The sequence below is a fragment of the Notechis scutatus genome, chromosome Z (assembly GCF_049901735.1).
Source record: "Notechis scutatus isolate UNSWTSFEM ecotype Mainland chromosome Z, rNotScu1.2, whole genome shotgun sequence".
Classification (NCBI taxonomy): Eukaryota; Metazoa; Chordata; class Lepidosauria; order Squamata; family Elapidae; genus Notechis; species Notechis scutatus.
In genome coordinates, this window is record NC_142025.1 from 30,681,614 (window position 1) to 30,707,148 (window position 25,535).

Genomic DNA, 25,535 nt, shown 5'->3' on the forward strand with positions numbered 1-25,535 from the left:
AAAATCTACCTGGTATCTTGTAAACTAATTAAGAATTCTAGTTCTGCAAATATTAAATTGTTCCAGTTACAAATATTAAAAAAAAAATATGATGACATACAGATGTAAATACTAAGTCAGTTAAGTTAGAAATTGTCATAAATAAGCTAGGGATCCTAATGTTTTGAACTTTACTTTCAAGTTCAATTTCTTCTTAAAACTGAAATGCAAAAGTAAACTGTCCTGCATCATTGTTTTCTAGAGTCAAGGCCAGTACCTACTTATACCAGTAACACTGTATATAATGAATAAAGACAAGCAATTTTATTTCTTTTCTGTATTTTACTGATTCACAAGACAAAACTTAAACATTAAAAACACTCAGATTGCTTTCTTTGCATTCTTTTCTGCTCTCAGGACATGATGCTTTTTAACCATCTTTTAGATTCCATTATGGAAACTCTAATCCAGGGGTGTCAAACTTGCGTCGTCAAAGCGGCATCATATGACATATTGGGATTTTTTCCCCCTTCGCTAAACTGGACGGAGGCGGGCCAGCTCGTGATGTATTCGGCCCGTGGGCCATAAGTTTGACACCCCTGCTTTGATACATGTAAAGTTGAGCATAAAAATAAGCACTACTGATAAGAACTATTCTCTTTTAATGTATATACCTATATTTCATATATAATGGCTAAATTTGTGTCTTGCGGGTTAAGTCACATTGTTCAGGTGTAGTGATAATTCAGAACTTGGAATTTTTAAAGGTGTCTATGGAAACTATATTTTTTATTGGATGGTATGGCAGTGGCCTCATAACTGGATAACCAATTCAGCAACCTGGCAATCGCCTCTGGTGTTGCTGTTAAGTAAGTTGTTAAGTGAATCACTGTAACTGTTAAATTAGTAACACAGTTGTAAAGTGAATTTTGTTTCCCCATTATTTTTTTCTGTCAAAAGGCCACAAAAGGTGATCATATGCCATTTGGATACTTAATAAATATGAACCAGTTGCCAAGTATCTGAATTTTGATCACGTGGCCATGGAGATGCTGCATGGGGATGGTCATAAGTATGAAAAACGGTCATGTCACTTTTTTCAGTGCCATTGTAACTTTGAATGGTCACTAAATGAATAGTTGTAAGTCAAGGACTACCTAATCCTACCTAGTCCTTGATTTACAACTATTCATTTAGTGACCATTCAAAGTTACGATGGCACTGAAAAAAGAAACTTATGACTATTTTTCATGTATATCACCATCCCTATGCAGCATCTCCATGGTCACATGATCAAAATTAGTATTCTAGTACAGGTAGTTCTCTGTTTACATACAGGTAGTCTCTATTTATGGCCAGAATGGAGCCCAAAATTTCTGTTGCTAACGACAGTTATTCAGTGAATTTTGTCCTATTTTACATCCTTTCTTGCCACAATTGTTAACTGAGTAACTGGAGTTGTCACGTTAGTAACATGGCTGCTTGTCAGAAAGTTGCAAAAGAAAATCATATAACCCCAGACACTGCAAGCATCATAAATATGAATCAGTTGCCAAAGGTCTGAGTTAGAAAATGTACAAATAATATAGCCTTCCCTCCCTTGTTAATGAAGAAAGAAAGGAAATTTTCCAGTTTTCATAACACAAATCACAATCAAATTACTTAAACTATAAGTTTACATATTCTGAAGTTATTTTCAGATAGGTATATGTAAAAAGATTATTATATTCCTAACTGTAGTTTTACTGAAAACTGCCTTTATTTTAAGTAAATCCACAATTACTGTGTGAGTTGCATGTTGTATGTATGCTAATACCATTTTGTTGCATAGTTGTGTTCTAAGCTGTAAATGTTTTTCATGTTAGCTCATTTGTTAATACATGATATTACTTTTTTAAAAGACTGAAATTAAAATGTTGTTCTGAGTCATTGTTAATGTGAGTCATTGCTGAACATTCATTGCTGAACATTTTAAATTGTTGTAATGACTATGTTTTCCCCATCCTTCAGAATAATGTTATTTTCCACTTTTTCCAAATAGTTTTAGTGGAAAGTAGAGGGTATTCCTGAAATATACTGTAAGGTACTGGTAACAACTTCTAAGTAGCTGTGCTGGTACGCCCATGGATTTTTGGGGGGAATTTTTTTTCAAGTGGCCATAGCTTGTCTAGATAAACATTTTGTAACCCCGGCAACCTATTTTAACCACAAAGAACTTTCCTTGTTTTCTTTCCCTACTACCAAGCTAGAGTAATCTACAAAATGTATGTATTTACATTGGAGGCATTTTAGAGATTTATTTTTTCCTCAGCTAGACAGCATTGGAAGGAACTGATGAATACAGATTAAATTCTGGAAATGTTTTGTCCCCTGAATATTGGGTAGATTAGTGGCTGCAGGGACCCAATGAGATGGGTGAGCCCTGCAGAGGTTAGAGGTTAAAACTGTAAAAGAGTTTCTTGTTAATAAATTAAAGTAGAAAATGCAGTGGCTTGGTGGGCGTGGCAGGGGAAGGATACTGTAAAATCCACATTCTCTGCCCACCCCCCTAATCTGCTTTCCAGTTTCACTTTCCTGTGCAGGGTAACAAAAGAAGACCCAGCCAATCAGCTGGGACTCGGGAGGCAGAGAATAGAATGGGGACAGGGCCACAGAGGTGGTATTCGAACTACTCAAAATTTCTGCTACTGGTTCTCCAGAACTGATCAGAACCTGCTGTATACCACCTCTGGACTACAGGGATTCTGCAGCTCTTACCCACCCCCCACCAAACTGGGTCCTTACTCATCTATCTGTGGAGATCAGGCAGGTATAGCAGCATGAATCAGCTGGAGCTTGTAAGCCTCCAGCTTTCTTCCGATCCAGCAATCAAGGGGAGATTGGGGCAGATGGTGCTTGCTAATTCCAGCATGGAAGAACAAAGCACCTGAAGGCAGGACAACACGCAGTGAATGGGGACTTCCGGTTTGAGCTTCTTCAGTGATGGACCAAAATCCGCGATCGTGCGCAGTTTTGATCTGTGCTTGCCGCTGGAGCGCCCCAAGCTGGCTGGATTCGGGGCTAAGCTATCCTGTAGAGGTGGTGAAGAGGGGGGAGACTGCCAGCAGGGTCGAGGAGAACCGCATCTCTCCTCAGTAGCCACTACTACCTTTCCCAAAGGTGGGTGCAGCGGTGGTAAGAAATGGCCACCTCAAAGAAGAAAAGAATGTGCAGGAGGAAGATAAGAAGAGAAAGTTTTGGTTGACTGGGTTGAACTAAAAAAACAACAACGTAAGGTACCCTGGAATTTGAACTATAAAAAATAACATTGTTCCCAAAGAAGATTTTGAAGCAACGAAGGAGAGAGGGAAGGGAAAGGATTTGGCTTTTTTTCCCTTCCCTTCCTTATACTGAAAGCTAAGAGATTTAAGTAAGAAATTGAAAAAAATCCATCAATAGGCATTTAAGCTGAAAATAAAATGTCAAAGGGATAATAAAGTTTTTTGGATACTCCAAAACTTTTAAAAGCAGGAAAGGAGAGAAAAGGAAAGAACAAAAGGGCGGGATCTGGAAAAATGGAGGAGACTGCCTGGAACTAAAAGGAACTTACAGTGAAACTTTAACAAGATTCCTAAAAGATACATTCTAACTGAAACTTTGTAACAAAATAATAGAACCTCAGGAAGAGAAAGTGGAAAAAAGAAGCAAGAAGAAATATCTTCGGATTATTTGGATTACTTGGTGATTTTTGGATTTTTGGCTATTGGATTTAAATGACTAAAATCAATCGGGTGATTGTTTAAAAGTGTTTAAAATGGCATTACTTTTGGAAGAACTGAAAATGGAACTTAAAAAACAGAAAGAAGATGCACAAGAAGGAAGAGGTTCTTTTGGCTTCATATTTCAATTTTTAGAAATGGAGATTTGGAACTATGAGAAACAACAAGAAACGCTTGTAGAACAAGAAGGTCAGGACAAGAAGAAGCCATCTTTAATGATCAAGTAATTCTTTGTGGGGAAAAGGAAAGGGGGGAAAGAGAGTGAAAAGTTTAAGATCTGAAAAAACAACCAAAAAAAAAAAAAGAATAGTTTGAAAAATAATTACAATATTAGGAAGCAACAGAAGAACGGATCACAGAAGAGAGAATTAGAAGTAGAGAGACAAGGGGGTAAAAAGGGAAGGGAGAAGAAGAGTAGGAAGAAGGAAAGGAAAAGAAGTTATAAAAGACAGAAACAAGATATAGAGAAACAGGGAAAATGTGTAAGGATTGAAAGAATAAGCCTATTTAGAGATAATGGGTGAAAAATTAATTGAAAGAAGGATTCTTGAAAGGTACATAAGATAGTATTGTTATATTAGAAATAGAAATAATTTTAGAAAATATGAAACAATGTATGATTAAAATGATGGATAAAATACTTATGGTAATGCAGTGGAATGTTTGTTAATAAATAAATGAAATAAAGAGAATGAGAATGAAATTAGGAAAGGATGGGAACATTTTAATTAGTATTAATGATTTATAAAAATATAAGTAAAGAGAAACATGGAAAAAAATAATTAATTATGGAAAGTTTATAAGTGTTCCCAAGGAAGCATGATATTCAATTGAAAAGAAATGTTAAGGACATTAAGATTGTAACTAATAGTAATGATAGAATTGAATTGGAATGAGTGTTTTATTTACATGTGTGTGTGTGTGTATATGTATATATATGTATATATGTATTAAGAACATAGCGTGTATTTTAAGAATGTACCAAGCAGAATTCAATTGGAAGTTATGTACTATATTGAATGTTATAATTCTAAAGGCATAAATTGAAGTTTAAATAAGAGTTGAATGGATAAAATTAAAAGATATAAAGGTATCATACTCCAATTAGTAACTACAGGGGAAAATTTGTTTAATGAGAAAAGATAATATGAAATTGAAACAGGACAGACAAAAGTATAAATATAATGATTAGAAAGACATTGAAACTTAGAAAAAGATATATAATTGAATTTAGATATGAGATAATTAAAAATAAAGCTGAGAAAACCAAGGGAGGGGAAAAATTATGGAGAAAATGTTAAAATTGAAATAAGATATGGAATAGAACACAAAGATGAATATGAAATTGAGTTTGTGTATGTATGGAGAAGTGATAACTTGGGATCATGCTATTCTCAAAAAAAGATGTTTTATTTGTATTATGTTTTTGTGAAAACCCAAATAAAATTTCCTGATAGTTAGAACAATTAATCAGTAGAATGATTTGCCTCCAAATGTTGTGGGTCTCCAACACTGGAGGTTTTTAAGAAAAGATTGGACAAGAAGATTATTAAGACTCAGATACTCCAGGTGGCGAGAGAGAAAACACTAAAATATAAAGATAAAGAAATTGTGGTGCTGAAACAGATACCAGAAAGACTAAGAGAGATGAAAAGAGAATGTTTATTCTTGACTAAAGAGTTACTTAAAAGAGGAGTAAACTACAGATGGCTGATGCCAGAAGGCCTTTTGTTCACTTGGCAGGAACAAAGACAAAGAATTGACACAGTTGGGAAAGCTGAGCTATTCTACTTAGAATACTTTAAAGAAAAGGAGGAAGAAGAAAGAAAGGAAGAGTCACTAATTGAGTTCCAAGAAGGAGTATATAGCAGTAATTGAAAAAGAAAAAGGTGCATTAGGCAGTGAACCCAGAGAATGAGAATTGAGATTTACTAGAGCAATAAAACCCTCTTATAAAGTTTAACATGGATGAAAGAAAATGGATTATGATTAACATAAATGGACTTAATTTGGCTATTAAAAGAAGGAAAGTATTTCACAAATTAGAAAAATTAAAATTTGATATAATCTGCTTGCAAGAGGTACATATTAAAAAACAACATGAATATATACTAAAACAAGGAAAACTAGGGAAATTATTTATGTTGCTAGCACAGTCTAAAAAGGGGGGTGTGGTATTATATATTAAAGAAACAATTTTGGCAGAACTAATTTACACAGATGATGATGGAAGGATTTTGATGGTGGAAATAACGGATAACAGTGTTAAAACACTTCTAATTGCAATTTATGTCCCGAATGATAAACAAGAATTTTATAGAAAATTACATACAAAAATAATTGAATTGGACTATGTTAATATTTGTATGATGGGAGATTTTAATGGAATAATTAACGATCGGTTGGACTATAAAACACAGAAAACAACAAAGAAAGTTAGAAAGATACTATCAAAATCCTTCCTTCGAATAACAGAAGAATTTAAGAAGAAGAAGAAGAAGATGCATGGAGAGAGAGAAATGCAGAAAGTAAGCAATATACTTTTTATTCAAACAGGCACACATCCTGGTCTAGAATAGATATGATATGGTTGTCAGCATAATTATTGACTAATGTATGACAGATTGAAATAGAAACAAGCACTTGCGCAGATCATAATCCAGTGTCAGTTATTTGGAAAGGACACAAGAAGAGATCTAGTATCATATTAAATAATATGATACTGAAAGAAAAAGACTTTAAACAGAAAATAGAGAAAGAACTTGCTTTCTTCTTCAAAGAAAATAGAAAAGAGGATACATCTTTACAGAATCTCTGGGACACGAAGGCCTACACAAGAGGCTTGATAATAGATTATACTAGGAGAAGAAACAGAAAACAGAAAAAGGCATTTAAGACATTAGAGGATGACTATAAAAGACTGGAAAAAGATTTACAGATGTTCCCACAAAAAAGACATTAAAAATAAAATGGATATAATTAAACATAAAATGGGACTAATGGAAAAAGAGGAATTAGCACAAAAAATTAAAAATGCTACACAGAAATACTTTGAAGATGCAAATAAACCAGGCAGATGGCTAGCTATAAATTGAGAAAGGAAAGAGAAGCAAGAAGAATTAGTCAATTGTTAAATAAAGAAGGACAGGTTTGCTATGGAAATGAGAAGAAAAGAATTATACAAGACTACTACGGAAAACTACTTTCAAGAGAATATTCAAGAAGAAAAAGTTAAACAATATCTTCAGAAAGCGAAACTACCTCAGATACCCCAAAACATTGAAACAATGTTAGGAGGAAGTTAACAGTGATGGAATTAATAGAAGCCTTTAAAAAACAGAATGCTGGGAAAGCTCCAGGTCCAGATGGTTTGCCAGCGGAATTTTACAAGACTTTTCAGGAAATATTGAATTTTCATCTTTTAGAAGTTATGAATGAAGTTATGTTAAAGAAAAGAATACCAAAAACATGGTCAGAAGCATACGTTACACTTATACCGAAGGAAGGTACAGACCTACAGCAAGTTAAAAATTATAGACCTATATCTTTATTGAACTCAGACTATAAAATTTTTGCTTCAATTTTGGCAGAAAGACTAAAAAGATACTTAAATAATTTGATTCATACTGATCAAAATGGATTTCTGCCAAAGAAACAAATCAAACAAATCAAACAAGTGTGAGAATCATTTTGGATACTCTGGAATATTATGAAGCACACCCTGAGAAGCAAATGGCCTTGATATTTCTAGATGCTCAAAAAGCCTTTGACAATGTGAGTTGGCGGTTTACTGCAATTGATACAAATGGGCTTTGGTAAGAAATTTATCCAATGCATTGAAACAATATACCATGAACAAACTGCAAAGGTGATGGTGAATGGAGAATTAACAGAATCCATAGATATAAGAAAAGGGACAAGGCAAGGCTGTCCATTATCGCCTCTGCTGTTTGTGTTAACATTGGAAGTCTTGAATAAGAATATCAGAGAAGAAAAAGAAATAAAAGGAATGAAAATTAAAAAGGAGGAGTATAAATTGCAAGCTTTTGCAGATGACTTGGTATTTATATTAGAAGACCCATTGGAAACAGCACTCAAATTAATAGAAAAAATAGAAAAATATGGAAAAGTAGCAGGTTTGAGAATAAACAAAGATAAAACAAAAATATTAACAAAGAATATGTTAGCAAGACGAAAGAAAGAGTTGGAAGAAATTTTAAAAATACAGGTCACAAACAAGGTTAAATATTTAGGGATTTATATTACCCCAAGATGTAGTACGCTGAAGGAAGATAACTACCGTATTTGCCGGCGTATAAGACGACTGGGCGTATAAGACGACCCCCAACATTTCCACTCAAAATATAGAGTTTGTTATATACTCGCCGTATAAGACTACCCCCTCTTCCACACACCTTCCACTTTTGCACTTTTTTTTTTTTTTTTTTGACGCACTTTTCTGCTTTGGACAATTTTGAAATGAGCTAATCCAATTTTGAACCAAGAATATGCAAATAGCTATGGAATTTAGAAATGAGTTTTAAAAATATTTTTCATTGCTTACCATTAAGCGTAAAATATGTTGTAAATAAAATGAGAACACAGGAAACGTTCTCTTCTCAATACAGCTGATCTCTCTCTCTCTCTCTCTCTCTCTCTCTCTCTCTCTCTCTCTCTCTCTCTCTCACACACACACACACACACACACACACACACACACCAAAACCCGGACACTGAAAAGGCTGCCAAGGAACAGTATATTCAATGCCTTCTCTTTAATCAAGAAACAAGGAATTCCTTAGAATCTTTTTTTTTCCCCAAGTGGCCCTCTTTAAAAAAAAAAAATGGAGGTAACACTTTCATTCAAAAAGTCTTCCAGTATCTGGAGTTGCTCAGACATATTGAAGTGAGGCAGGAGAGTAAGTGAAATTTGAAATGATCCAGCTACCGTTTTCTTCCCCTCCCGCCCGAAGGCCATTATCTCCACGTCCAAACGAACGAGGGAGGCAAAGAAGCCAAACACGCTGAAAAGGATCTCTTTATTTTCCTACACAAGGTCACACCTACTTTTCCGCATTCAAAGGACAACCTCTCCTCACCACCACCACACACACACACACACCCCAATACCCGCAAACAATGTTCTGGGCATTAATCACCATTGCTACATTAACCTGGTAAATTTATACCCTGCCTCCCCCAGTGTTGCTTTGACGGCAGGATTTCACACAGCGGGCGCTCGTCGCTCTCTTCTCCGCTCTCCCACCGTTCGCACATGTTGGAAGCACCGTAAAACCTGATAACCCACCCGGGGCTCCCCATCCTTAACCTACAGCCGCCCGCATGCAAAACTTGCGTGCAAAAAGAAAAAAAAAAAAGAAAAGTCGCCGCACGTGAGGATCTTGAATCCTCTCCTCCCCACACTGCTAAAGAAGGAAGAGGGGGAAAGGTTGTGCAGCGCGTGGCGAGTGACACCCGCCACACACACACACACACACACACCCCCCCCAGCCTCCCTCCCGGCTGCAACTCAAGCTCGAAGTGGGAGTCGGAGTCCTCCGCGTATAAGACGCCCCCCACTTGGAGGCATGTTTTTCAGGGCAAAAAAGTCGTCTTATACGCCGGCAAATACGGTATGTTAAACTCAAACAGCAGATTGCGACAGATTTGATGAAATGGGAAAAATTGCAACTATCATTGATTGGGAGAATATCTACAATTAAGATGAATATATTGCCTAGAGTTTTATATTTATTCCAGACAATTCCTATTCGATTAGGGAAAGAGTTTTTTGCAGATATAAATAGAATTGTGTTGAAATATATTTGGCAGGGTAAAAAAGCAAGAATGAAATTAAAACTGTTACAAGATGCAAGAATAAGAGGAGGGTTTGCCTTGCCCAATTGGGAGCTATATTACCAGGCAACAAATTTGATGTTGGGAAAGGAATGGATAACACTAAGGAACAGAAGATTATTGACTTTAGAAGGCCATGACTTGCTGCTGGGATGGCATGCCTTTCTCTGGTATAAGGGAACTAAAATATAGGGGTATTTTAGAAGACATTATATTCGTGAGGCATTGTTTTTGAACTGGGAGAAGATAAAAAGACAATATTACTGAAAAATTCCAACATGGATATCAACTATTGAAGCTTTTTCTTATCCAATAATATATAAAAAGGAACAAACTGTTAGATATGGGGAGAGATTGAATGAAAAGGGTGAACTTAAATCTATGCAAGTGTTGGAAGAACAAGCTGTAAAAATGAATTGGTTTTTATATTTGCAAATACAATCTAGGTTTGATAAAGACTCTTAAGGCAGAAGGTATTTATGACAAGTTGACTGATTTAGATAAAATTTTGATGGGTACTGATGAAAAGGTAATTAAAAATCTTTATGGACATCTATTAGAATTTAAATTGGAGGAGGAACAAGTCAAAGAAATGATGATTGCTTGGGGGGAAAATTTTGGATACAGGATTGATCTAGAAAAATGGCAAAAATTGTGGTCTCAAAATTATAAAATGACAATGTCAACTGCATATAAAGAAAATTTGTATAAGATGTTTTACAGGTAGCACTTACCCCCGACGAGACTTGCGAGAATGTTTAAGAATAAATTGGATAAATGCTGGAAATGTCATCAGATACCTGGTTCATAATACCATACGTGGTGGACATGTTCAGGCGCGAAGGAGTATTGGACTAAAATCCACACATGGTTGGAAAAAATGATAAAACAACATATAGATTTTAAACCAGAGATCTTTTAATTGGGAGTCATACCGGACATATACAATAAAGAACTGAAATATTTGATTGTAAATGTTTTAACAGCGGCTAGAATTGTATTTGTGAAGAACTGGAAAAATGACAAAATACCTATGCAGGAGGAAGTTATCAAAAAAATTATGGACTGTGCTGAAATGAGTAAACTGACATTTGAAATTAGAGAACAAGAAGACAAGCAATTTTATATGATACGGGATTTGTTTTACCAATGGTTGGATAAAAAGGCATGGTAATGTAATAGACTAGATAAATTTGTGATAGAAATTTAATAGACTGATATAAAACATAATATAGATATATATAGCCACTGGTTGAAAGTATAACACAAATTTTAAGATAAAACTTGGAACATCTCGTATAAAATGATGGAATAAATAGTTTAGTCATGAATGATTAACAACTGATAAATATATAAGCATATGTTAGTTCGACAATGTGAAGACTGATACAAATTGTGAGTAAATGACTACAAAAGGTTCCCGCAAAAGATATGTAACCAACTGACACATTGTATGTATATAAAATGGAAGATGGTTTTATGTTTTTATGTTTTGTATGTGTACGTTTTTAAAAATAAAAAATTTTCTAAAAAGAAAAAGAAAAAAGATTGGACAAGAAAAGATTATTGAATGTTAGGTCTTTATTTAGCAACTATCACAAATAATAAGGCTATAAATAATGAAGCCCAAGTATATGGCATAATGAATATATATATGAATTGTTAAATATCAAAGAATTTATGGGAGATCTTTGTCAAAATGTATATGAGTAAATAAATAAATATGAATAAAATATGAAACAAGACAACTTTGAATGCTGATAAAAGGGAAAAACCCTCAGATTTAGATAAAATAAAAATAGTATCCTTTCATTTTATATGCCATTTATGATTATGATTGTTATATTTAATTGAATTATATGAATGAATGGATGAATGAATGTAGCCATTTTAAATAAAACACACTGTGCTGTCTTCCATGTGGCATAAGTATATAAAATGGGATTAATGGGGAAATCAGAATACCATCCTAAATTTATAGACATTATGCTTCATAAGCTAATTCTTTTACAAACCTTTTAAAGAATGATATTAGAAGGCAGATAATATTTATATTGATTCATTAAATCAATAAGAATGAATCGATATACAAATTTTAGCAGATGCTTTTATGTTTCAAGTTTTATTGAATGCTGAAATTTATTTTTATTTTATAACTTATTTTTAGTTAAAGTATGTATGACTTTCTGTTACCAAAATAGTTTATCAATTCCTTAACTAGATCTTAGAATTAAAACCCCAGTGTGCACATGGATGTTTGTGTCTGATTTAATATTGAAAGTACAAAAGTATTTCAGTAAATATAACTAGTATTTCCATTTCTTATATTAAGTTTCTAAAAACATAAGAAATGGAAATATATATTTACTGAAATACTTTTGTACTTTAAACATTAAATCCATATTTAGTAGAACATATAGCATAATTGTAAGCAATTAAACTGAGCACTTAGTGATTTCTAAGTATATGTAATACCCAGAATTCCTAAGCCATCAAATTTAAAAAGAAATGGTCCTCTTTACCTGTGATATTTATTTATTTGGTATATATTATTAGATATATATTATTTATATGGCCACTCATCTAACACAGGTGACTCCAGGCAGCACACAAGGATTAAAAGCAGGAAAATCAGACCATGCTGGTATTTGGTATTTGAGGAGGGACATGTAAGCTTTAATTACTCAATTGGTATTATTGAGCAATTGAAGGTGATTGTATTGAGGATTCCATCTAGCCATTTTTCATAATTCTTTCTTTTTGTTTATTAATTTTCTTAGTGCAATTGAGTTTAAAACAGCATGCTTAAATGTTCATATCCTATTTTATTCTCACAAAAACTCTTAAGACGTAGACATAGTGACCAGTCTGAAATCACTCACAGAGTTTTATGGATATGCAGGAAGTTGAGTTTGAATCTCATCTCTGAGAATGAGATTCCTGTATAGCTCAAGAAATTCCAATTGCATATGGACTTTTTTTTGCTATTGTCTTTCAGTTATTTTGATTTATGTACAGCCCAATTTGCAACCCAATCTCATGAATGTTTTAATCAGTTTCTAGTGCTTTGGTCTTACAGTATACTCTGCTCTGGATGATATCCTCACAGATCAACGCTACCATTGAGCACATTGGAACTAAAAATGTAAAATTCAGTGTAATTGATTGTTTTTCTTTATATGAATACAGTTTTTGCTAGCATTGGTAAGAATACTAAAGTTGCAGCTTATATGCAGTGTTTTGTCTAGTAAGTAGGGGTTGGTGGTAATGAATTGCTTCTTTAGAAGCTTTTTAATGTTGATCTTTATAACTGTATCTGTCAGAAACATTTCATGCTCACAGTGGGTTAACAGAGACTGCTCTAAAAATAGAGTAACAGATGAAAGTAGTTAGAGGTTTGGAATTGTTTGTTTCCCTATATTGTTACTAAGCTGTGCCAGTATATTAGCCTTTCTGTGGTTTTTAGTGGAAAATGTTAAAAGTACCAACATAATTTTTATGTTAGAACTGAATTAGTCATACACAACTGGCATGGATACAGTGTGAGAACTGCACAAAAGCTCTTTCTTCTCTCTGCACAGGAAGTTGCATCCAGAGCAGTAACTCATTTCTTTGGTAAGTGGAACATGTGAGCATTACTAGGCATTTCATACTGCGGTTCTGCAGCCTGCTGTTTAGATGATAGCTTGATTGGAATACTGCTGTGGGTGCAACTTTATGTCCTGTTAGTGTCTTTTGTAATTATCTTTTTCGGGCACTATATCTGCGATAACATCTACTGCATCAAAAATCATAAATTAATAGCAGCTTTTGGATTGACCATTTAACTTGAAGCAACCTCCAAAGTGGCATCGGCATAGATCTTTGAATAAAGAAGTTGAGTGAAAGATTATATGTAGGACCTGATTTTTTTTCCCCTGCTTACTGCCCCCTCCTTCCCCCCTCCCCTCAATTCTTACTTTGGTCTGAATGAAGCTATAAGAAGAACTCTATTCACACAGTGATGAAGAAAAGCATTGGAGTGATGAACTACTTCTGCAAGAAAAATCTAAAGCAGTAATTCCAGTGCTTATGTTTTAGTATTTTCCTAAAATGCTTGTTCTTGCTGTTTTTATTCTTGGAGCAGCTAGAAGCAATGGGCTGATGGTTGACAACAAATGTACTGCATTGCTTTCTGCCTGATAGAGTGAAGCATTCTTTGTTACTGTATGTTAGAGAATCTTGGTTGAACGAAGAGTATTATCATTATTATTTGCATTTCATTGTCCTTTATTGTCTGAATTGTTACGTGCAAAGGCACCGTAACCTAGCTGTACATTTCAGGAATTGTTAAATGAAGAAATATTAATATTGAAGATCTGGCTTTGAATAACTACATAACAATAATTTTTATTTGTGACTTTTAGGTATAAAGATTAAAATTTTATTAATTAAAATGAATTATGAATGGAAGCACTTGATTAGTCATGTGTGCCTTTTCTGATAGAAATCTGACTGCTATTAACTGGAGACTGTCCTTGCCGGACTGGGGAGAGCTGTGGTTATCTCTGCCAGAGCAATTGTCTCTTTCTGCACTGAATGGTGTTATGTTGTCTATAACAACGAGCATACTGTTTTAAAAGAATTGTTCGATAGAAATTAAAACAAAAGCAATGTATTTGATATAAGATATATATGTACTATTGTAGTTTATATTTTAATATTGTTTGAACGAAGATCAATACTGAATAAAAATTCAGTAGGGACAGATTTTTTTATTTATAAAACTTAATTAGAAAATACCTTGTTAACTGAATTGGCAACTAGTAAACATATTAGTTGCATGAGTTAAAAAATCGAAAATACAGGAGTAGTTTTTGTAACTTAGGTGAGAAGAAAAGAACTTTATGTTCTGTCTCTTTTTCACTACAACAAGGCAATTGCAAATTTAAGTTGCTGGGTTTTTTTAATGATCAAATGAGTCGAGTGTGTATTGTTGTTTTGGAGGAGGTGGAAGATGATTCTCCCACATTTATTTCCAAACTGCCTCAAGAAAACTTATCTCTACATCCTTCATCTTCAGAATATGGCATGGTAAGGGACTTCTCTTGTATGTGCCTTATTATAATTTTGTTCAAATCACTTGACTTGATATTAATATTTTTGGACATAAAATATAATCAATATTCATCTGTCAAAATATAGAAATCAATTTCAATACATACTGCCTAATTCCTGTTTTATGGAAATCTGTATTTTCTAACATTCTAAGGAGGATTATTGTGGCCATTTTCTTTAGAAATAAAAAGTGGAAATACTTAATGGTTAGCATCATCTGCTAGTTTAATGGATTCTAATTGACTGATAGTCTTTTTTAAGAAGTCATATGTTACGCTGTGTTCTTAAACATGTATACATAGATCATGTGGTTTTAAACTACTTAATCTTGTAATAGAAGCTAATGTACTATTAAGATTTATAATTTCATAATACTATGGCGTATGTATAGTGTTTCTCTAAATTTTGTGATGATGATAAAACATGTACAATAGATATTTTTAGAGATATGTAATGATTGTCATGAGATAATTTAGATATTTTACACTTCTTTGCTTATCATAATAAACTACATAAACTTTCCTGTATTTTCTATTGGCAAGTTTTGTAATGATAATAGAACATGTGCAGTAGATATTTTTCAAAATATGTAATGAATGTCATCAGATAATTTAGATATTCTGGACTTCCTTGCTTATCTCAATAACTACATAAACTTTCCTGTATTTTCTGTTGGTAAGTGAATGTATTATTGCATTTTTTAAAAAGTAATGTGGTAAGGATATATATACACCTTTCTTTCTGTGGAAATATGTAATATATTCCATAATACAATACATTTTTGTTTTATTTTGAAAATAGTACAGTTGTTTAAGCAGGACATTTTTTAATGATGGCTTTTATAACTTTCTAAGATAACTTTCTAAATGTTTTTAGTTATCATGGTTTAATATATAATTACATTTGAACACCTACCTTAAAATTAAAATATATTGTTATTGTTTATATTTCAGCCACCACTTGTCCAAGCTATATTTAATGGAGATCCTGATGAAGTTCGCGCACTAATTTTTAAAAAAGAAGATGTCAATTTTCAGGTAAGCAGATTAGTTTTCTCTTTATAGTACTTTCTCCTTTTAAGAATATTTTTAATCTTAGTAAATTCAATTCATGCAAGTAAAGCTAATGCTATTAACACTTTCTCTGACAGATTTTAGATATTTGTGGGTGTACTAATCTTAAAAAGGTCTCTCATACTTTTAAAATGTATTTTAAGTGTTAATAGTATTAGTATTAATACTAATATTAATACTAATATTAATACTAGTATTAATAGTATTTCTCTGACAGAAATACTAATCCTAAAAAGGTCTCATACTTTTAAAATGTATTTTTAAAGATTCAATTATCATTGACAAGTTTCAAGAAAGAGTTATGTCAAATATCATTTTGATCCTGTATTTCATCATATAATTTATTTGTGTTTATTCTCCTTCTTGAAACTCCCCTATCAAAAAAATTCTGAATATATTATTTGACAGTTCAGTAGAACTGGAGTTCACTTTTTTTCATGAATGCAAGAAAGTTTCCTAATACCATTTGGTATACCATGAATACCAAAGCATCCTAATCACATTAATACTAATATGAGTAAGTTTTCATTTGTATTGGTTTTATTGGGGGAAAAAATCAAATAAAATGTTAAAGTGTTCCATACTTTTTTCAGTGTTCTATCATAAATATTATTCCATTAATGGCAAAATTTACATGGGACCCAAATACCCCAAAATAAATGAATATTTTTATAACAGTCATTTTATTAAGATTACTGATTTAACAGTTTCCTTTTGTCATTTCTAAAAAAATTTGGAGAAACCTAAAAGATTTTTATAGCACTTGGGAACGTATTGGTTCTTGGAGTCATTGTTCACATAATATAATCTAACCCTCTTCCTGCATATTCCATTCCTTCTTCCCTTCTCTGTCCCTTTACACACATTAGAGCACATAATCATTAAGACTGTGTTAGAGCACATACTCATTAAACTGTTTTGGATTTTTTCCACTATTTATGTCATTGGCTATATAAAAACAGGTTCTTGAAGGATGGGTTATAGTTAGTATGAATAGCAATATTATTCTTACATATATGCAGTTATATTTTCTCTATTTGTTTGAAAATGTTAAATAATATCTTAACTTTACATTCCTGATTAAAAGTAAACTCTGAATTTATGTACTAGTAAAAAAGCATGATTAAGTTTCTATCCATTAGTCTGGCTCACTATGAGAAATATATTTTATGTACTAATAAGAAACTGCAGTGGCAGTTTAACTATTTCTCTTTGATATTTGATTATGTAATTAATTATGATTATGTATAAATTCTTAATGACCAATAGATAAATTTTTGCATGAGAATCTGTTCCTAATCTGTTCATTTGCTAGAAAAAAAATCATGTGGCAAATGGAATTTCCTGAATAAAGGATTTTGTTGGTATGAAGCAACGAAAGAAGCATCTAGAGCAGTAGTTCCCAAACTTTTTCAGCCCACCGCCTCCTTGGTGCTACAAACTCATCCTCAGTACCCCCCACCCAGGGGTGGAATTCAAATTTCTTAACAACTAGTTCTGTGGGCATGGCCTAATTTGTAGGTGTGGCTTGGTGGTCACTTGACTGGATGGGAATGGCCATGTGGCTGGCAAACCAAATACAAGTGGTGTTGCTTAGCAAGCATTCTAATTTATGACTGACTTCCCCAGAGCTACTTGACTTGTTTTTGAAGTTTTGACAGCCATGTGCACACACACACACACACACACACACACACACACACACACCTCCCTTCTAACCCTGCTGGAGCAGGTGGTTGGATTAGATATATCATTCACTTTCCCCTCCCTCCCTCCCTCCCTCCCTCCCTCTTTCTTTCTTTCTTTCTTTCTTTTCTTTCTTTCTTTCTTTCTTTCTTTCTTTCTTTCTTTCTTTCTTTCTTTCTTTCTTTCTTTCTTTCTTTCTTTCTTTCTTCCTTTCTTTCTTTCTTTCTTTCTTTCTCTTTCTTTTTGTTCCTTCCTTCCATCCCCCTCTTTTCTTTGTCTTTCCCTTTTCTTCCTTCCCTTCATTTGTCTTTACTTTTCTTTTACTTTTCTCTTTCTTTCTTGTCTCTTCCTTTTCTCCATCTTTCCTTCTCTTTCTCTCTTTCCCTCCATCCCTCCATATATCCCATTCACGTTCTCCTCCCTCCCTCCCTTTCTTTCTCTTTCTTTCTGTCCCTTCCTTCCATCCCCCCTTTCTTTGTCTATCCCTTTTCTTCCTTTCTCCCTTTTTCTTTCCCTTTTCTTTCCTTACTTTCTTGTCTCTTCCTCTCTCTCTTTCCCTTCTTTCTCTCTTCCTCTCTCTCTCATCCCTTCCTCCTTCACTTTCTCTTCCTAAGCTAGGAAACCCACCTGAAACACGGGCAACACACACACACACACACACACACACACACACACACACACTCACTCCCAACAAGTTAGTCACCTGGTAGCATCACTCTTGATGAGTCTCCCAGAGTCCCAGGGACTGGGCATGATTATCCGTTCATGCCCAGTCCTGCGTTGCCTGGAAAAGCCATCAGGCAAGACTTCCAGGTCCAATAAAGGAGCCGTGGACGGGACTTCCACCCCTCCTCTTTTGGGGAAAGGGCTGGGAACTTCAAGCAAGACTGCAGCCTCGCCCAGTGCAGGAGCTGCGGGAGAAGTGAGCTGCAGGAAAGGTGAACCAGCCCACCCTGACTGGCTCACCGTTCCTTCTGCCACCAGCCATGGGAGGAAGGCAGTCGGGAAAGCCCAAACCGCAGCGGTTTGGACTTTCCTGACTGCCTACAAACTCATCTTCCTCCCGCGGCTGGTAGCAGAGAGAAAGGTGAGCCAGTCAGGTCAGACCCGTCGCTACTCAGCTCCCCGCCAGCCTGCATCTCGTCAGCTGCTGGGGCTCATGGGTCACGGCTGCTGAGGGGGAGTGCAGGAGGCAACCAGAAAGCACGAGCCACTCTGCCAGCCACCTCTCTGAGAGTTTTAGCCGAGTGCGGGATGCCGCTATGCAAGCTCCATGGGTGGAAGATCCGCTCTCGCAAGGCTTTACTTGCATCATTCTCACAGCGGTGTCCCACATTCAGCCAAAGCGCTCAGGCTGGCGGGCGGCAGAGGGAAGGGGCGGCAGGCAAGGGGCGAGCAGGTGGGAGACATAGCATCATGCTCCCTGGTCAGTCACCTCCCCCACCCCTTGCAGGCAAGGCCCAGCAGCTGCGGAGAATCCAGGCGGGACCCAAGTGGCAATGGGTCAGTCCTGGCTCACCTTCCTCTCAGCCACCAGCAAGCCAGGCAAGTGGGGTGGGGGGAATCTGAATTGAGGCCTGCGAGCTGCCAACCTCCAGCACTTATCTGCTACTCCCCTAGCGCCCTACTGCTGCCCCCCTTGCCTCTTTGCACCCCCCTAAATCAAATATGCATAGGTAGGAGTCTATATGAACCTTGTGGCAATAGTGGGTAGAAGCATACTACAGAAGCACTTCCCATGCCTGGATGCTCTTCACAGCTCTCAGGAGAATTTTTATTTCTCCTTCCTTATTGCATATGCTGATACCATCTCTTGACTTGTCAGAGTTGAATTCTGGCTAGGCACATCCTTTGGAAGTAACTGAAACAAGACTGAGCCCTATTATCTGGGAGATGTTTAAAGTAGTTGACCCTGAGGAAATGGGCAGGGTTTTTGTGGGTGTGAGCTCTGTCAAATGTATGCTATACTTTTGTCCTCCTGGTTGGTTAAAGCCTCCCAGGAGGTGGCATGTGGATGGGACCAAGCAGTGGTTAATGCCTCTTTGTGGAAGAAGGTGGCACTGCCTGACTTGAAGAAGGCAGTGGTGTATTTGTTTTCAAAAGCTGTCAGTGTACCCAGCCATGTTACATATACAGACTGGGGTATAGCATGAGTTCAAGTCCCTCCTTAGTTGGTTGACAGCTGGCTGACTTTAGGCCTGTCAGCCCAACCTACCTCATGTGTTGTGGGAAAAATATGAGGAAGGTATGTTGGATATGCTTGCTACCTTGAGTTATTTGTAAAAAATAATGAAGGGGTACAAATAAATATATAAAAATAAAATAGCACTGAAGCAGCATTGATGGCATCTGCTCATAATCTTTGGAGTGTTCAGAGATGGTGCAACTGTCCTGGCTCTACTTGGTCTCTTGAGAACTTTCAGTACCATTGATTCTGGTATCCTTTTGGACTGTCACTGGAATTGTGAGTGGGAGACACCATTTATGGTGATTCTTCTTTCTTTGTGACAGGTTCCAGTTGATATTGGTGGGTAAGGAGAGGTAAAACCTGAGGCTCATGTAGCATGTAGTACCCAAAGGCTCGGATCTCTCCTCTCCTCTCCTTCCCCCCATACATACATGAAACCATTGGGTAAGATTATCTGATGGCAGACAGTACGATGTCATCAATCTGTTGATGATATCCAGCTTTATGTCTTTATACTTGCTTGGGTACATGATGCTGTTCCAGTGCTATCAAAGTGCCTGGTTCAAGGTTCTGGATGAGGAGGCATTGACTTTGACTAATCCTGGCAAGGTAGTGTGCCTTTTTGTCATCTTTGACACTAGAAGATGTTGGATCATGCCTTGTTTTTGTTTGATTATTTTATTTACTGTTTATGGTTATGCTTTACTGTTATGAGCCACCCAGAATTGTTTAAGATGGGCAGCCATACAAATCTTTTAAATATAAATAAAATAAATACTTTATTAGAATCAGAATAAGCTTCAGTTCAATTAATCATTGCAGACATTTAGATGATTACTAATATAATTATTACTGTCATTACCACCTTTTAAATTGTACTAATAATCTTGTTTATCCAGTCAGTGCTTTATTTGTTATTTTATTTTTAGAGTGAGAACACTTATTTAGGTTTTTAAAGTTATGATTCATCTACACAATAGCAAGTAAAGTTTAATAAATTAGAATTATTTATTTAAGCAGTGCTCTTTTTTTATAAAAAAAAATGCTTACAAAATGTTTAACAAAACCTTTTAAAATCTGATTAAAATATGCCATTTAAATAAAAGGAAATTTTATGTGTTGAAGATTAGAAATGTATTTATATACAGATTCATATGAATTTTAAAATATATTTTTCCTGCATAATTTTTGTTTATATGGGTTTTATTGTTTTATTTTATATCTTCATTTATGCTTAAATAAAAAAAATCTAAAAGCAAATATATAAATATTTTATGCCAGAATTTTAAATTGTATGAGTGAGATTACTAAAGTTTAATATTTTTCTTCTCTTAATAAAGGATAATGAAAAGCGGACCCCTTTACATGCTGCTGCATATTTTGGAGATGCAGAAATTATTGAGTTGCTTATTTTATCTGGTATGAAGCTTTTTGTTTATATTGAGAAAATTCTTCACGTAGAAAATCTTTTTTACAAACCCTTGCAAATGTAGTAAGAAATACTGATACTCTAATTTTTATATGTATATTTTAATACTAACCAAATATCAATTTTGTGGACATCCATTTCTAAAGAGATGTGAATGCCAGTGTAATACTACATTTCTGGCAAATTATGTGGTTTCTGTGATTTAAAAAAAATCACTGATAAACCAAGTTTTAATTAAAATATTCCTTTTAAAGCAAACAACAAAAACTATAACATTTTGAAAACGTATCAAGAGAGTTAGTATCAATTTTATAGAGGAAAAAATGTCAGATGTTATGCATAAGCTTATTAAAACAATGGTTACAAATAAGTATTAGGAAGAATTTTGTGATAAATTGTCACATTAAAATTTCAATATTTTCTAATATTTTTATATGAAAATGTAAGGATTCTAAGCTGTTTTTGATTGGAGGAATTTGGGATATTGCTAGAATATCCCAAATTTTCTAAACTGGAAAATATATTAATGTTCACTTATTTTCAATGATTATAAGTATGCTAAAACTGGAAGTATCGAAACCCGGTCTGAGGTTCCAACCATTGCATGTCCCTATAGCCATCTAATCAAAATTCGGGTGCTTGGCAGTGCACCTTTATAATCATGGGAGCACAACTCCTTGTCAACCCTTTGGGCCTGGAAGCTTCAGTTGGTTAAGTATACGGAAGTGTGCCATAGGCTGGAAATCCTTGCTGGCTAGACACAACAGTGTTCAGGGTTTCATCCTGCCCCAACACACCTGGATGGCCTTAACCAGGTAGGCCCAACACTTCATAGGCTCTTCTCTCACTATTCATGGGAGACCTTGCATTCTCCCTGCCCCACCATAGCCAGAAAGCCTCAGCCACTTAAAACCAGCAGCCCAAGGGTCTCCCCTGCCCCAACACTAGCCAAACCCTATGGCCAAAATTCTGGGCACAATTGTGGTTGTAAGTCAGGGTCTGTTGGTATAACTTAGTGAGTCAAATTGTGTTTCATAACTTCCAAAAGATCAGTATAAGAGAATTACATTTTTGCTTATTTTTTCTAAAGATACACTGATTCTTTTTTTAAAACATGCCATTTTGTACATCTATCTCATATTTTAATGTTTTTCTAATAGTAATGCATGCATTCATTTTATTTTTATTTATTTTAATCCAATTAGCCTTTTTAACTCTTTCAAAGCTTGCCTTGAGAATTTTATCCCTAGGGATATGGCTCAGTTTAGTTTTAGTTTTTAGTTTACTTTATTGACATTGCACCTCATACAACGAAATCAAACATCATCTTCAGTGCACATCATGACCATGAAAATAAACACAAACACACATCCTTTACACTCCACACATTGAACCAAAAACCTGCAACACTGCAACAACATTGCACTATACAGTAGAATTCAAAAAGGTGCCCAGGATGAGATGGATCTTTGAGAATATTTTGAACTTTCTTAAGGCAGTGGGAGCTATTAAGCTCTTCCAAAGAGGGGAGAGGGCAACCAATGATCTTCTGAAATGATGTTAACCCTCTGGAGTGCTTTCCTATCTGCCACTGTGCAATTGGCAAACCATATAAGGTGCAGTAAGTTAAGATACACTCTATGGTCAGTGGTAGAATGTCACCAGCAGTTTTTCATTCAGTTGTTTTCTGAGAAGTCTCAGGTAGTATAATCTCTGCTGGGTCCTTTTGACCAGTGCTGCAATGTGAGCACCCCAGGTCAGGTCCTGTTTTATGGTAACACTCAGAAACTTAAAACTGGCCACTTGCTCCACTCGGTCTCCATTGATAAGCAAGGGCGGGATATCTGATCTATTCCTTCTATAGTCCACTATAAGCTCCTTGGTCTTATTGGTATTGAGGATCAAGTTATTGTCTCCACACCACGAAAGCAACCGGTCCACCTCATCTCGATAGGCAAACTCATCCCTCTCCCCCCGGAGATGAGTCTCACCACTGTTGTATCATCTGCAAATTTAGTAATAGTAGTGTGAGTGGGAATACGGTCATGCACATAAAGAGTATATAGTAAGGGACCCAACCCTGCAACCCTGTAGTGTACCAGTGTTAAGAATAAGGGCTGATGAGATATGATTACCTAATCTGACCCTCTGAGAGCAGCGAGACAGGAAATGCATAATCCAAAGGTAGGTTGAATAAGAAAGGCTAAGGTCCAGAAGTTTAGACACTAGTCTATGTGGAAGAATTGTGTTAAATGCAGAACTAAAATCTACTGAAAAGCATCCTCACGAAGCTCCCCCGCTATTCTAGAGGAGTCAGAGCAGTATGAAGAGTGATGGCTATAGCGTCCTCTGTAGATCTATTCTGTATGCAAACTGTATACAGTTAATAAACTGAAGCTAATAGTTCTTAAGATTATTATTAATGTGATTTTTAAATAGAAACCTGAGAATTAATAATCCTTGTGCTACTATTCTCATTAACAAAATATTTTAATATGGGTAGAAATTAATTTGAACAACGTACTGTTTTTCTACTAAAAGCTCTTCTTTCTTTTATTCTAAGAATGTAGTTAATTGGAAGCTCTGCATCTTCCACTTCTTGCAGGGTAAATCCTATGAATGTTGTTTGGAAACTACACTGTTTTCAGTAGAGCTTATTTCTAGATAAGATATATAGGATTACAATTTTGAATTCTAATCCATATTAATTCATATCTTTGTTTTGGACCTTCAGTTGTAGTTTCCTAAAAGTTAATACTATAAATTTCTTTGCATCTATTTGCAGGAGCTAGAGTTAATGCCAAAGACAGCAAGTGGTTATCTCCTTTACACCGAGCTGTTGCAACACGTAGTGAGGTATGCAAAAAAAAATTAATCACTTAAATATATTTTATTTCAAAATATTTTTGTATTGTAATCTTCAATTTACAGCACTTGGAGAAGGATGATATTACTCATACATTTTCACATTTGCAAGCTATATGGAGTTGATATATGACATCTTCCTGTTATAATGCTCATAAAAGTTTCTATTAGGTATTATATCATCACAGGCATGATTGATTTTAAAAGATAATTGGAATAAGAGGATTCAATAAGGAAGATGTAATGTAGATAGTCCACACCAGTGCTGCGTTAATATGTCAAAGTAGCTTTTTTAAAATAAATATTAATTGGATTTAACAAAGAATGGAAATAAATAGGTCCTCTCCAATATATCTGTATTATATTTGGAATATCACTCTCCTATGGGACTACTACTGATTATAGATATAACAAATATAATATTCAGTGGATATAATTCAATAGATATTGTGAATTTTAAAAGGCCCCCTGTTCTTCATTTGATTATTTATTTAATAAAAGGACATTTTGCTATGATTCATGAATGGAAGCTCAAAGAGTTGGGGAGAGAGATGATATTTATCAGCACTACCCCATGATAAGATTTAAAATAGCCAAGCATTGATACAAGTCCTAACTTACCTAACATTTGCTACAATCAAAAGGCAAATAGGACTGCTCCCCAAAAATGTAATAACAATTAAAGCATTTGCTGTGAAAATAACTAGTAGCTACTGTAAAAATGCAACATATTGTGGGAATGAGCATGTGTAGTTCTGTAGGAGCTTGCCAAAATGTAGGATGTGATAAGAAGCAAATCTGACACTGCCTATGTGAAAACATTTATCCATATAACTAAATATCACAATAATTTTAGAAGTACATTTATATGGATTTTTCTTCTTATCTTCTTAAAGGTCCATCAAAACTAGGGCTTTTGCTAGCATTATTCTAAAAGATAAAATTTGTCAAAGGTAACTCACAGGATTAGAAATCAGTCACATACTATTTTTAATTTTTTCATTGGCCTTTTCTACTTAACATCCCTTAAATTAGGTTAGACTTCAATAATATCTTGGTTTTTCGTTTAAGGAAATGTTAAGAGTGGGAAGATCATTAGTAATTATATTATATAATGGCATGTTATTTTTTAGGATGCTGTTCAGGTGTTGTTGAAGCATTCAGCTGATGTCAATGCCCGTGACAAAAATTGGCAAACACCATTACACATAGCAGCTACAAAGAAAGCTGTCAAGTGTGCAGAAGCTTTGGTGCCGCTACTTAGTAATGTAAATGTATCAGATCGTGCTGGTAGAACAGCATTACACTATGCAGCGTTGAGTGGACAAGTTCAGGTACAAATGACTTATTTTCAATTCCCCAAATCAGTCAGCTAACTGCAAGCAGGTATTCATTTATCTGATCTTACTGGTACATGTAAAAGAAGTAACAAAACATATCTGAATTTTCAGAAATGATAGGAAATCATCATATGGCTAGCATGTTGAAATGGTCTTTCAATCAAACTATTATTTTTTAAATTTTTGATCAGTTGATGTATTGTGGAATACAAGGAATTAAATACGGAATTACCAAACAAATTTCATAGAAGACACTATCCATTT

At 34.9% G+C, this 25,535-nt stretch overlaps 1 protein-coding gene across 8 annotated transcripts in view; it reads left to right on the forward strand.

Annotated features, from left to right (window-relative positions):
- Positions 1 to 25,535, forward strand: part of ANKRD28 (ankyrin repeat domain 28) — a 103,410-nt gene that overhangs the window by 28,840 nt on the left and 49,035 nt on the right. For 3 of the 8 annotated variants that reach the window (XM_026673575.2, XM_087944900.1, XM_087944898.1), the window contains 4 exons: positions 15,644 to 15,727; positions 20,978 to 21,056; positions 23,852 to 23,922; positions 25,065 to 25,265. In XM_026673575.2, coding sequence (XP_026529360.1) covers positions 15,644 to 15,727; positions 20,978 to 21,056; positions 23,852 to 23,922; positions 25,065 to 25,265 — 435 coding nt within the window. Of the gene's footprint in view, positions 1 to 14,447; positions 14,667 to 15,643; positions 15,728 to 20,977; positions 21,057 to 23,851; positions 23,923 to 25,064; positions 25,266 to 25,535 lie in introns of those variants that run through there. The other 5 variants (XM_026673573.2, XR_015745552.1, XM_087944897.1 and 2 more) reach the window with 5 other exon arrangements.